Source organism: Onychomys torridus, chromosome 7, assembly GCF_903995425.1.
Source record: "Onychomys torridus chromosome 7, mOncTor1.1, whole genome shotgun sequence".
In the NCBI taxonomy this organism is placed as follows: domain Eukaryota; kingdom Metazoa; phylum Chordata; class Mammalia; order Rodentia; family Cricetidae; genus Onychomys; species Onychomys torridus.
Genome location: NC_050449.1, coordinates 76,378,710 through 76,392,796, shown reverse-complemented (window position 1 = coordinate 76,392,796; position 14,087 = coordinate 76,378,710). Strand labels below are relative to the sequence as shown.

Genomic DNA, 14,087 nt, shown 5'->3' with positions numbered 1-14,087 from the left:
ACACACACACATCCTGTTACGTCCAGTTAGGGTTTAGGGTTGCTCCTATGTGTAACGTGTTCAGGTATTTGATAACCCACCCAGCAGTTCCATCCTGGGAAGAGTGGATCCACAACTCTTGGCAGTCATTAATTGCCAGTAGCTCTCCATCTAGGGGTGTGCAGGGCCTTGTGTGATCTCCTCCATCACTGTTGCCGTGTTGACTAGGGTTGTCATTGTGTGGCCTTCTTTAGGCCACTGTGTTGTTGAGATCTCATAGACGCAGCTTCCTCGTCCAGTAGAGACGCACTGTTGTGTAACAGATACCCTGGTTCTCAGGCTTTTACAGTCTTCTTGCCTTCTCCTCCACAGTCTCCCCTGAGGTTTAGGTGTAGAGGTAGTAGCTGTATCGATTGAGCCAGGCACCCCACAGTCAGTTATTCTCTGCATTTTGACCAGTTGTGGCTTTTCATAATGGTCTCCATCTGCTGCAAAAACCTCTGCATTGATAAGTAAAGGGATAAGTATTTAGAGTACATTTAGAAGTAATACTGATTTATGAAAGTGGCAGTAGGTTCTCCTATACAGTCCATAACTTTGCTAACCATGGGTCGTTAGCGAGGTTTCCAGTACCAAGCATGTCTTCCCTGCTGTTGAATTGGCTTACGTCCAATGAGGCAGCCGTTGGTTGCTACCAAGATATGTATGTCTGCCACTATTGCATCTTTACAGATATCTTACCAAGCTGGTCATTGCCATGCTGTGGTTCCTTGTTGTCATAGCTGGATAGGACTCTTATTGTTTTTCTTCCTTGGCAGCTTACTTAACACCATCAGACACTGTAAGAGCCATCCCTCAGGGAGGAGGCTTCCAGGTCCGTTCCAGAAGGATTACTTCCAGGCCTGTGCCTGAACTATGTTGTATCTTTAGCAGTAAGATCTTGCCTTCACATTCTAGAATGTAGCCAAGGGCATTGGCAATAGCCTATATTGTTCTGGGAGTCCCTTGGACTCTTCCAATAACTCAAAGAGAGGTTTCTCATTCCTAGAACTTGGACTTTTGTTCAATAATCTGTGGCTCTTGATTGAAGTATGATTGCCTCAAGTGATGTCACTTAAGTGTGAGTGTGTGTATACACACACTTTTAAAATAGCTGCATTTTTAAGCACACATAAACTAATGTTTCCCTGTAACTTTTTAAAAACATCCTTGATGTTACTCATCTTCCTCCAACTTTCCCTTTATATTGTCCTCTGTCAACTCCCTAGTTAATTTCCACCCCTCATTTCCCGCCCCCCACTCCCCACCCAGCCGCTCATGGCAACTTCATCCCTACTCTCTCCATTTCTAAAGCAGCAGAGTAACTTGAACAAGGAGGTAAACAGGTACTCCCTGCCACTGATTGCATGAGTCAAGACAAATGAAAAGTGCTTAAGGTGTACATACATTGCAAACAAGGGTGCACAGCAGTTCTTTCCCCGTTCCCCATAGGAGAGCAGGGAGAGAGAGATGGCTCCATGGTTCCATGGTTCCAAGCACTTGCTATTCTTCTAGAGGACCAGAGTTCATGTGTATGCATATGTAGTGTGTGTGTGTGTGTGTGTGTGTGTGTGTGTAAAATATATACCTTGGGGCTAGGTAAGTGGATATAGTATTTGCCGTGAAAGTATGAAGACTTGAATTTGGATCATCAGCACCTACATAAAAGCCAAGCATTGCTGCATGTATGTATTCCCTGCTCTGGGGGCAGAGATAGACAATTCCAGAAGCTTGCTGGGTAGTCAGCCTGGCCAACCAACTTGCTCTAAGGTCAATGAGGGACCCTGTCTCAAAAAATAATGTGGAGAGCAATAGAGGAAGACATTCACTGTTGACATCTGGCTTCCATATATGCACACAAAGGTGAGTACACACACACACACACACACACACACACACACACACACACACACACTATGCACACTCTTAAAATATATACTTAATAAATGCATTTTTCCCTGAAAATAATATATGGTTGTATCTGGTGCTAGGAGTCATATTACCCATGTACATTTTAATCATTTTTTATTTCAAATTTAAATACAATTCACTGCAATGTTTTCTTTCTAGTCTCCAGAGAATACAGAGGGCAAAGATGGAACCAAACTCACTAAACAGGAGGTAAGCATATCTTTGGCATACCTATATAGGTCTTACTACTGAAATGTGTCATGTTGTCTGCATGTGAAGAAACACCATTGCAAACGAGTCTGTTGAGGCTAAAAGCCAAAGATTACATGTAGTTCCGTTTGGCTCAGGCATATTTCATTGAGTACGTTGATGAGGTATTTCCCATGTTGTTTGTGTTTCTGCCTGTTGGTCCTGCTGTCTGTCAAAGTGGGTATTGAGAATTCCTTCTGGGCAGAGAGTAAGATGATAGGTAAATTCATCAAGGAAAACAGAGCCAGCTTTTCATAACAAGAAAATGAAAGGTTGTTGATTTCATAAATTTTCTGCTCCAATGAGTGAATTATGAATTCCATTTTTTATTCTAATTATTTACCTAAGAGGATTAATCTCTAAAGACAACTATGCAAAGATTCATAATATATCAAAATATTAAAGCTTTTTTAAAAAACTAGGAAACTTCTTAAGTTATTCAGATAACTAATTAATTAGTCCATGACTCAAAGATGCCTTGTGTTAAAATACAGAAATCTGGAAAGGGGTTAAGAACTTGGAAGACATGCTTATGTCTGACCCTTGATGGAGATACTGACGGAGATGTCTTAAAAAGTCAGAAGTGAGATGTATCTGTGATGACAGCTATTCCCTGTTGGATAGAGCTTTCCAGTATGTGGAGAACTTCGGCTCTTACACTTGAACTTATAAACTAAAAGGGGTCACAAGAGAGCAAAAACAATATCCAGTTACAGAGCCTTTGATGGGGTGATTCATATTATGGTTAATAATTCAGAGGAATTCGCCGTGATATCCAAACCCCCACATAATCTTTGTACATGGAAATTCATTCTGCCAAGGAGAAAAATCTTCAACAGAAGCTGTAAAGACGTAATGTAAAAACAAAACCGCCTGCCCTTATCATCCATGTACCAACAATGAGCTGTTGGAGATAATCATGAAATCAGAAACCAAGTCACCGCACACATGCTAGAGTTAACCAAGAAAAAAAAAAAAGATAAACACTTAGAGAATGGCAAAATGTAATTTTTATAACAGTTGTGAAGTGTAACCTCGATGTTTTTGGATTTAGGTACCATACACACACAAAGCATTTGGGTTTCTCTCTGTGGGTTGACATTTGACTTGATCACTCAGAAAGCCTTACAGCCATTGCTCAGAGGGGAAACACTTGATTGCAAAAAGCCTTCCTTGTCCCTCTATGCAGAAGCAACTCCTGCTGGCTGGAATACACATGAAAGAAGAGCCTGAGTTTTAGCTATATAACTTAGGTATGTTAGCCCAAGGACTTTCATGCTTTATGCTTTTCTGGTTTGTTATTTTCTACTTTATATTATGTGTGTGTGTGTGTGTGTGTGTGTGTGTGTGTGTGTATAATTCCTAACAAAAGTATTTTATAGACAATGCTTTTTTTTTTTTTAAACCTGCCATTCAAGCCAAAGCCAGATTAAAACTCATCACGTGTCTTCAGGACATCAACACAGTCGCTTGAAAGTAAAAGGTCATTGGTTAGCTTGAGTGTTGACTAATGCTAAAAACTGCCAGAAGCACACGATTGATCCCCCCCCACCCCCAAAGTGAATTGAAATTCAGTTCAAACTGAATTTTACAGTGATGTCATTTCATATGTCACCCAGGATGAACAGATGCTGGGTACAAAGGGGGCTCCCCTTTTGAAGATTTCCCACTATGGCTGTGGTATTTGGAGGGCATTGTACAGAGACCTGAGCTTCAGGAGCCTGGACAGTAAATGACCTAACAGTGTGTCATGATCATTACTCTCTGCCATTTGCAAAGCCTCTTCTTTCCCATTCTTGCATCTGAGCTGTTCAATAACCCTAAGGAGCATTCCTCACGCCACCCCTACCCCCTCTCCTTGCAGTGGTGAAGAGGGGACCCAGCACCTTGTATATACCTGCTCAGCTTTACCACTACCCCTCTGCCCCACATCATACATTCCTTATCAAAAATGTATGAGCACCTAGAAATTCTCCCAGCACTGTCCCAGGCCCTGTGGGTCCCACAGTGAAAAACAAGCAAAACTTTGCCTTCCTAAAGCCTCCATTTTAGTGTGGAAGAGAGAGTAAAGTAATAGGACGTTTGCTATAAATTTAATATATATATAAAGAGCTGGGAGAAGAAATAGCGACTATCTGAGCAGTGCTGTTCTGATAGCAGACAGGCGGATGCAGTGAGATCCCTATTTTATCTCAAGGAGAAGAGTTCTTAGAGAAATAATATGATTTTCTCCAAATGTCACAATTTTATAATTAGCAGAATCAGGAAAAACACCTGAGGCCCTGATCCCCGATCCTTATTCGCCACCCACCTTTTGTACAGGCTTCAGTTGAGTGACCCGGTTCCTATTCTTCATCTTCTCCATTGCCCAGGCAAGGCTGCCCTTCTGCCTTTCTCTGTCTCCCAGTTTTGAAAAGAAGGCCACTTATATTGAACTGCTCCTTTGTTTTTGAGAATCAAAAGCAACTTGACTTTTAAGTCTTGCTTTAAAAGAACATGCTGTAGCAAAGGGGCATCTTATAAAAAGAAGTAATAATCAGCGAAGTCTGGTGATTCTACTTGGATCTCGATTCTCTCTGTCTCTCTCTCTCTCTCTGTCTCTGTCTCTCTCTGTCTCTCTGTCTCTCTCTCTCTCTTACCTTTGTGAGAGTAGATGTGTGTGTGTTGCATTTGCAGCCAGGATGTTGAAAGAGACCCCATGTCTTTCAGATGGAGGTGATCAGTCAATCAGTTAGGCTTACTGGATAACTCTGATGTCTCTAGCATCTATAAACCACAGTGATTTGGCATCCTAAAACTCTTCCTTTCCTGTCTGAGAGCGACTTACTTTTCCTATGATTTCTCACTTAATCAACAAATTAGGAGAAATTCTTTAACAGCTCCCCTACCCAGTTCTACCAAGTAAGGCTGAGCCTTAAATGAATATTTCAAATGCTTTAAATGTTTTAAAGAGGAATAAATAGCAGTCTAGTCTGTTTCATATCCAATAAATTTAGTCCAATCATGTATAGATGTTAAGGGTGTGGAAGCTGATGGAACTTTCCAGGAAGGCATCCCCACTTGCATGCGTAAGCGATACTGCTGACGGAGTGAAAGGTTCATCTCAGCCTTCACTGCAGTGAAAAAAAAAAAGAATCCCTTATGGTGGTTACTGGAAAGGAAGTTATAAAACATCTTTTTTTATGACACAGAAGAGCTGGTAAATTTTAGGTAGGAAGTCATAAAATTATTTTATGGTGAAACATCTACTTTTTAGAGTCTGGCTGGGTTAGATAGCCTATAAGGACTGATGTAGAATCAATTTCCCAAGCCTTTCTTTTGGAACACTTAGTCTGAGCCTAAATTAAGTCTGTGGATTAGTCAGCAGGAGGCCCACCTTGTAGAGGAAGCTCTGATGAGACCATCCCTCCAGAAAGCCTGTTCTGGGTGTTCAAGTGTTGGCATGGAGAGGCAGGGTTTTGCAGTTGGGAAATCCTTCACATGATTTTTTACCTCTCCTTCATAAGATTTTGCGAACAGTAACTGGTTGGGGAATGGACAGTTATGTATAATGGCTAATACATTTGGCTCCTTTCCATAAGTGAATTATATATGGTTTTCTGGTGCTTGTTTCTTCCATTGCCTCAACACTTCCTCAGGGTCCCTGCTAGGCATCGACAACACTGAAACAGAAAAAGATGGTGCTTTGAGGGAAGGAGACACAGGCGGGAGATGAGGGAAGTAGCTGGTGAAGAAAAGCCAAGAGGATGCTTGTAGGTTGACAGCCAAGCAGGAGGGGCTTTGGGGAAGGCTCAGTTGCTTCCTTTGAGCAAGGAGGCTGCCACTTTTCCCAATGGAGAAGGTTGTTTTGCCTGTTGGATTTGTTTGATGGAGGGAATATGTTTTGAGGCCACAGAGAAGCTTCCAAGCTGAGCTGTACAGTAACCTGGGGATGCCCTTCTCTTCTTCCACATTCAGAAACCATGTGGAAGCATATACATGTTTTGCACAGCTTAAGTGGGAATGTGTCTTTTCTTCAGCAATACTCAATATAGTTGACCATCCTAAGAAAAGCATGGCAGGATTTGGATCCTGGCTGCTAGGGACTTGTGGGTGTGATGTCACAAATGTACCCAAGAGAGTCCTGGTGGGCCTCTTGGTGTTTCCGGTGGAGAATCCCTCCTGCATTCTTCTTTATTGACTACAGTTGTGCCTCAGGCTGTGTGCTGACAGTTATGACCTATGCTGGGTAGTAACTGTGTCCCAGTCAGCAACTGGGTTTCCCGTTCTGTGTATATCCTGTTAGCTGGACTTAAGTCCAGCTCTGATTGTTCCTTGAGACCCCAGGGTTAAAACTATTCATGGAGGCCCTGGCTCTTCATTTCCTGCTGTGGTTTAAAGAAAGATGAGTTTAGCTCCGCTTGTGACTTCCAGCAAGAAAGTTTTTAGATGTGGTGATGTCAAGAATGATTTCTTCCAGGATGACCTGACCCACTGACCTAGACTGACTTCAGTGAGAATTCACGAATTTCTACAATTCTCCATCATGACACGAGTTCCCACTGACCATTTCTGCTGACCCACTTAAGAAAAATTATTTGGAAGCATTTAAACCTTCACAATGAGTCACAGTCTTATAACCAGTGTGAGTCAGGGGAAAGCTTGAATTCATTTATTCAGTCAATATTCTGGATGTGTGAGGTGGTAGCTTCTGTTCTACTGGAAATAGAAAAGGAAAGTAAAATGGTCAGGAAGGATGGAGCGAAAGCTGCAGAGCAAGCCAATTGTAGTTTCAGAAAGTTAAATATCCCTTTGCCCGGGAGAAGCCGGTTCTCCTGGGGAGTAAAGAGTGTCAGTTTTGTGTGCTGCATGCTTGTGTTGTTTTGTGTTTTCTTTAGGGTGTCATTGGCTATTAACTGAAAAAAATAAAGCAAATTCAATCAATATCTATTTAATCAATTTTCTAAACTTTTGGAATTAAGAGATTAGTGAAACCTGGTTTTGGTAGATGATTGTGCTGACTCTGTTCTGCATTTTAAAAAATGTATTTTTCTTGCCTGAGTAAGATTTGCGGTTGCTGTTCTTTCCCAGCGTAGCTGAGATGGGAAAGTCCTGTGTTGGTTTCTGTGTAAGTACTTCAGTTCTTCCCAGCTTAAAGACTTTGATTCTATTTTAAAGAGACCATTTCTTATAGTCCTCAGTGTTCTGATGTCAGTGTATCACAAAAGAAGCGTTTGTGGGTTAGAGTGAACAGGATTCCTCTCTTTCCCCGCCTCCCAGCACTCTTGACTCTTGACGGAAGGTAAGCCTGTACGTTGTAGCAGCGCTTTCTCTGGAGCACCCAGTGGACTTGGCATGTTTCATTGTGCTAACCCATAGAGGCTGATGGGTGGCATACATTTTATTCTTTCAACAAAGTAGAATATACCAAGAATGGATTTTTAAAACCAGCCTGGATGTTTGTAATTGCCAAAAAAATTTTTTTCCCATTCTTTTGTAGCCCACAAGACGGTCAGCCAGATTATCAGCGGTAAGTACCTCAGGGCCCCTCCATGCAGCATCTCAGGAATGAGCACTCCCTTTGTCCGAAGAAAAGGGATGATTAGCTGGCATTTTCCCTGAGTTTATTTTCCTTTTGCAAAGTACTTGGGGTTTCAGTTTCTAGCAAATCTGATCTATGTTGCCAAGCAGTTCACCTGATTGTCTGTGTCAGTGAAAACCAGTGGCCAGGTCTGTTATTGAGTATACAAAGCCCATGCAGATTGGAACTGCTTAAATCCCTGAGACAAACATTGCGTTAGGCAAATCTTGGTCTCCAAATTCTACACCTGTTAATATTGAAATGGATCCAGAATGTAGATAGATTCTCTGCCCACAACCTATACTTTTGAGCATTATATTCCTGGATCAGAATGTTCTTAAAGTAAGTAATTCATAGGCTTTAGCCGCATGCCAGTCCCGGGACATCTTTGAAAGAGTGGCATTTTTACTTTGTCTCTTGGAGTCCCTGCAGCAGGCCATGCCCAGGGAGAGGATGGATAGAGCTAGGATAGATAAGCGATACTGAGCCTGTGCTCCAGCTCCTAGCCAGCCTGGCCAGGTTTCTCTCTGACCTATGTTTTTTCCCTGGTAGTCTGCTTGTCCATTCCTCCTCATTCTACCAACAAACAGACCAGCCTGACTCTGGTAGAGGATTTTGCCCCAAATTCCTATAGTCTGAGCTACCTTCTAAACAAATAGGGAAAGGTTCACTGTCAGCAGACCATCCCCACACTGAATGTCACAGGCATGGCTGGAACTTATGTGGAAGTGGATGTTAACACCATTTATGAGGGGGCTGGAGAGATGGCTCAGAGGTTAAGACTGCTCTTCCAGAGGTCCTGAGTTCAATTCCCAGCAACCACACGGTGGCTCACAACCATCTGTAATGAGACCTGGTACCCTCTTCTGGCCTGCAGGCATACATGCTGTATACATAATAAATAAATCTTAAAAACAAAACAAAACAAAACCCCACCATTTATGAGTTCACAGACAGCATTATTATTCACCAGAAAGACTGAAGAGCTGTTGCAAATCTCAGGCCAGTTAAGGGAATAACACTCGAAAGTCAAAGGAAAACCCAAAGTTAGAGGAAGGCTTTTCCTGAACCAGCACTATAAGAAGCCCCTTTCCCTGAGATCATGTCCTGTGGGGCCAGCACAGCCTCATCTGAAGCCAGCAGTGTTCCAAACTATAAACCTCCTCTGAGGACTGGGGAGATGGCTCACTGGATAAGGTGTTTGCCGTGCAAGCGTGAGCAACTGTTTTTGGATTCCCAGCACCCACGTGAGGAGCCATGTGTGGCAGTGTGTACCTTCCCGGCGCTGGAAAGCAGAGGGAAGAGGGTCTCTGAAGCAGGCTTTCCAGCCTGTCTGACCCATCCCGGAACTCCAGTTCAATGAGAGACCCTGACGCAAAACATAAGGTGGAAAGTGGTTGAGGAACATACTTGACATGGACTGTGCTCCAGCAGGCACAGGACAAACCACACACACACCCATGCACACACAATCTTAGCTTCTTAGTACTATCAGAACACTGAATGCTGAACCAAGATGAAAGGTCTATCTCACAGACAATGATAAAAGTGGAAACAATTTGCTAAAAATCAAGAAGACATGTATACTCATCTGTCAAAACTTACAATAACCGATTTTGAAAGTTAAGACTTAGGAGCCATGAAAGCTGTGTTTGGGAAGCAGCCTGAAGGTTTAGAGGGATAAGGACACTAATGAAAATTCTTACTTTTTAAGTTCCACTCTTTTTTAAAAAAAAAAAAAATTGATTTTAAGGTCATTTCTTTTTCTTCTCCTTTTAAAAAGAAACATTGCTATTACATTTATTTACTTGTGTGTTGTGTGTGGGGGTCAAAGGATAACTTGCAGGAGTCAGTTATTTCTTTTCAGCCTGTATGCCCCAGGGTTCGAACATGGGTTATCAGGTTTGGTAGCAAGCTCATTTAGCCACTGAGCCATCTCACTGGCCCTCCTTTGTTGGATTTTTGAGACCGTGTCTCACTCTGTAGCTAAGATGGGCTTCAAACTGGTCGCCATCTCCTGCCTCAGTGTCCTTAGTGATGGGCTTACCAGAGTGGGTCACCATGTTTAGCTTTTGTTGTTGTTTTGTTTTTTTTTTTCCTAACAGCTGGTCTTTTGGAAAATGAAATGTCTCCAATTAAATTTTACACATAAAGGCCGTGTTCAATATGAACTCCAGATCTTTTACAGATACTGGAGGGAAATGCACATTTTTCTTCACAGGGGACACCCTGGACAGTGTTTTCTATTTTTAAAACATCCTTTTAGTGCTTGGAGAGATGTACGCATTTTAAACCTTTATTAGAGAAATATTTGACCTAAAATATCCACAGGAAAAAAATCTTAACTTTTAATAGCCAGACAGGTCACCATAGTTATATGCTTACTACAAAGCTCCAGAGACAAAGGAACCCAGTGTCTTGGTGTTAGCGTCTTACCTTAAGCTGACATCAGAGAGGATGAAACAGGAAGAGGCTTGGCTACAGAACCTGAAATCTGTGTCAGGGGGAGGGAGCAGGATGTAGCTTTGAAGAACTTCACAGGCCTCAGCCTCGGCGACCGATGGACAGTGGACTTTGCCTGTGATGTCCTGTAATTTCTAGTCTGTAGGGAAGGCTGCTGAGCGTGAATTCATCAAGCCATTTAGCCAAGGGTTAGAGTCTCTCCTCTTGCTGTGGTGTTGCGAAAAAAGGAAGTACAGAGATAGCAGAAAGAGAAACTTAACCCTGCCCTCAAGAGCTCTACTGGACCAGAGCCTAATGAGTTAGCTTCTCCTTCTTATCAGCCCATCACTTGCAAACCCAGGATGAAGATAGCGCCTGGTACGGAAAGGACCAGTTTGAAACGCCCAGAGCCACAATCAGAACCAATGATTGTCTTCTTTTTGGTGCTAATGGTGTCAGTTTCAGTATTTGTATAATTTAAATTATCTCTGCAGAAACCTGTTCCGCCAAAACCCGAGCCTAAACCAAGAAAAACATCTGCTAAGGTAAGAGGCATCCCCTCTTCCCTCCCTTGGCTTTCTGAACAATGAATAAATTATAATTCCATGCCTTAAAAAAAATCATCAGACGAGAGATCCTGTTGAATGAGTCAGGCTAAAATGTACAGACCAGAAAGTCGTCCCCACCACATGGGCTTTCTTTAAGGATGTGAAGCGCCGGTTATGCACTAGCAGGAATGTGTTTTCCATTTGGCCAGCGAGGTGCAGGGAAGCGCAGCAGGTTGCTCTGAGCAGCCTGTGTGAGGAGGGGCCTGCCAGCTGGCTCAGAACACGCACTCCCACTCTGTCACATGGTGGTCTGGTGGAGTTAGTCCTGGCCCTGGACCCCTCTGCTGCCACCGGCACCGGAGGTCAGAGAGGGACTCACAGCCTCATATAACTACTAGTCCGTGGTCATTCCCGTGACTAGCAATAAAAATATGATCATTTACTCCAGCAAGCAGTGAACACTAGCCTGACACTGTGGGACCCGTCCTGGGTGTTCTCCTTAGTCGCCTTCAGCTCAGTCTACTCCACTGAAGCAGATATGAATATCCTGTTTGGCAGATGAGGGGAAGTGGGGTACGTTAATGCTGATGAACTTAGCCATAGCGGCTCTCCTGTGCTGCACCCCTCAAAGCACCCACACTGTCTGAAATTGTGTGTGGTAGTGAATGCAGACTCGGCACTGTGGCTCAGTCATAAAATTAGCCACCGTTCTTCATCTGGGCCTTTATTTTCGGTGCCTTGTCACATTGGGGAGCCACAGGAAAAGCCACAGCCCCTGATAGGTGGGTTTTTCCCCAGGCTTTTCCCCTTTCCTGTGGCTGCCCTCTCTCCCCAGCAAAACCACTCATAATAGAAATGTCCCAGGAGCGATACCCAGGCCGGCCACCATTTTCCCACAGAACAGAAATGCCGGTGGGCTCGCCGCCAGCCTATTACAATTTTATGGAGGTACAGTGTAGTTCAGGTGAAACAGCCAAGTTGGGTCCCCACTTCCCCCTAAGGCCACCGCGGCAGCTCAGGTAGCTGTCACTGTGTCTGGCTGGGTTCCAGCGGGCGCTTCTAACATCACTCTGCACCTAATGTGTTCTGTTTCCCTGTGCTTCCATCCGTTAGAAGGAACCCGGAACAAAGATTAGCAGAGGTGCTAAGGGGAAGAAGGAGGAAAAGCAGGAAGCTGGAACGGAAGGTACTGCACCATCTGCAAATGGTGACACTAAGGCTGAAGAGGTACTTGCCACAACCACCTCCCGCTGACCGAACCAGTGCCTTAAAAGAAACTGCTCGATCCTTCAGCTCTGGATAAGCACATTCATGATGTCTCTCTTTATTGCCTGTAATGTGATTGCAGATCCACATCTCTCGTTCCACTGTTAATGTGTCAGCCTGCAGAAGTCTCCCACCCAGCACACTGTCAGTAAAGGGGCAGATTGAAACAGTCAGAGTTAAGGGTACAGTAGACACTCTGCATGTTTGCAGTGACTAGAATCAGGTAGTCGCTTGCTGTTTTCTTTGTTGTGCACCCTGGAGCCGGCAGGTAAGGCTTCTGTGGTTGTCGGGATAGCAGAACGCCATAAATGCCGCCACGTGCTGGCGCGGACGCATCCCTGCCTTGTCTGTTTTCCACCCAGCGTTGAAGTGCGCTTCGAAGTAGATCTGGAAGGAAAACAACGAGCCGAATGCTCAGAAGTGTGTTTCTTGGTGGGTGGACTTTCCTCTGATTTTACTCATTGTAATGGTAACTGTATATTGTTCTCTTTCTCCCTTTCTCCTTTATTCACAGGCACAGAGAACTGAATCTATAGATGCCGAGGGAGAATAACTTGTGGAAAACTGGGGTTGATTTCACGGACCTCTTGGGACAACTTTTAAAAGCTATTTTTACCAAGTATTTTGTAAATGCTAATTTTTTAGGACTCTATTAGTTGGCTTAAAATATATATAAAAGATGGACATTTTATCCTCTTATGGTGATGTTTTTTGGAAATTTCCATCATCCTCAAGTAAAATAAATAACCAATTTAATATTGGAAGCTGCGTGTAAAATGGGTTCAGCATTCCATGCCCTGGCTTTAAAATTTTAGTCCTGTGCATACTGTGGTGTTTTTACTGTGCATATTTGAATTTTTCATGCAGTTTTTCTAGAGCAATAATCAGTGGTGCTTTTGTGCCTAGGTTTTATGTGATTTTAATGAAATATGGATAGTTGTGGCTACCTGCTGACTATTTGTGGTTTAAAATAAAAAGGTTTTCTTGTCTGCAAAATACCTACCTGCTTGTGTCTTTACTAAATTGAGGAAGTGATTCATTTGATTAATGCAGATGTTGTAAAGAATTTCCACAGTTGATACCATGATGTTATCACTAAGAAGTCAGACTGTCTCATCATTTTTTGGACTTTTAACATTATTGTTTTAAAATGCTAGAGCAGAGGAATGACATGTACCTCACTTTGTAACAGGCATGGCCAATAATGGTTGTCATGTCTAATAAAGTTTAATATAATACTGATGTTTATAAAGCCCTTAAAAACAAGATAGATTTCTGCTAAACCATAACTAGAAAAAAAGATAAACAAAAATAAGCTGGGTAGGGTAGCACTTGGGAGGGAGAAACAGGTGGATCTCTGTGAGTTTGAGGCCAATCTACCTAGCTAGTCCCAGGCCAGTCAGAGCTACATAGTGAAACCTTGTCTTTAAAAAAAAAAAAAAAAAAATTATAAAAAGGAAAGAAAGAAAGAAAGCAAAAAGAAAACGAAGAAGAAAATAAATCTGGGCTCATCTTTTAATGTCCCCCACTTTCAGAATAGCACCACCACGTCAGATTTGTATAACATTGCTCTCCCATTTGTGAGGACCTCAGGGCAGTGAATGCTCTTGGCGCCACACAGCCACGCTGCAGCCTTGTCAACCTGAGAGGAACACTGGCCAGCATGTTATTAGAGTTCCTTTGTAGGTGAGGAAATGAGGTGTGTGGCATAATGGAATGGGAGAATCCAGGCTTGACTTACTGATTTTTAAATAACGCCTTTCTGTCTGTGAAAGGACACAGCAGTGTCAAGGACAAAGGAGCTATTCTAAATAAAACTTATTGTTTATGGTCCCCAAATGTGAGCCCCGCCCCCGGGAGCTGAATGCTCGGGATTCTGCTTAGATGGAAACATTTCGTAAGATGGAAAATAGTGGCTACGTCGCTCAGGGACTTGTGGGAAGAGACTCGTGGTCCTCGAGACCTTACAGGTCCACAAAACAAGGCCCCTCCTCCCACATGCACGTTGGGCTAAGCACTTCGACTTATGTCATTGTCCGAAGTCTATCATTAGTTGATGACAAGCACCAGCCACAGTCTGTTATGAATAATCT

General features: G+C 43.1%; 1 protein-coding gene across 4 annotated transcripts in view; it reads left to right on the top strand.

Moving 5' to 3' along the window:
- Hmgn3 (high mobility group nucleosomal binding domain 3) overlaps window positions 1-12,992 on the top strand; it is a 38,112-nt gene extending 25,120 nt beyond the window's left edge. The window contains exons 2-7 of one of the 4 annotated variants that reach the window (XM_036191635.1): window positions 2,089-2,139; window positions 7,658-7,687; window positions 10,675-10,725; window positions 11,842-11,955; window positions 12,077-12,176; window positions 12,509-12,992. In XM_036191635.1, coding sequence (XP_036047528.1) covers window positions 2,089-2,139; window positions 7,658-7,687; window positions 10,675-10,725; window positions 11,842-11,955; window positions 12,077-12,176; window positions 12,509-12,522 — 360 coding nt within the window. In that variant the 3' untranslated portion in view covers window positions 12,523-12,992. Of the gene's footprint in view, window positions 1-2,088; window positions 2,140-7,657; window positions 7,688-10,674; window positions 10,726-11,841; window positions 11,956-12,076 lie in introns of all 4 variants that reach the window. The other 3 variants (XM_036191634.1, XM_036191636.1, XM_036191637.1) reach the window with 3 other exon arrangements.
- The last annotated feature ends 1,095 nt before the right edge of the window (window positions 12,993-14,087 follow it).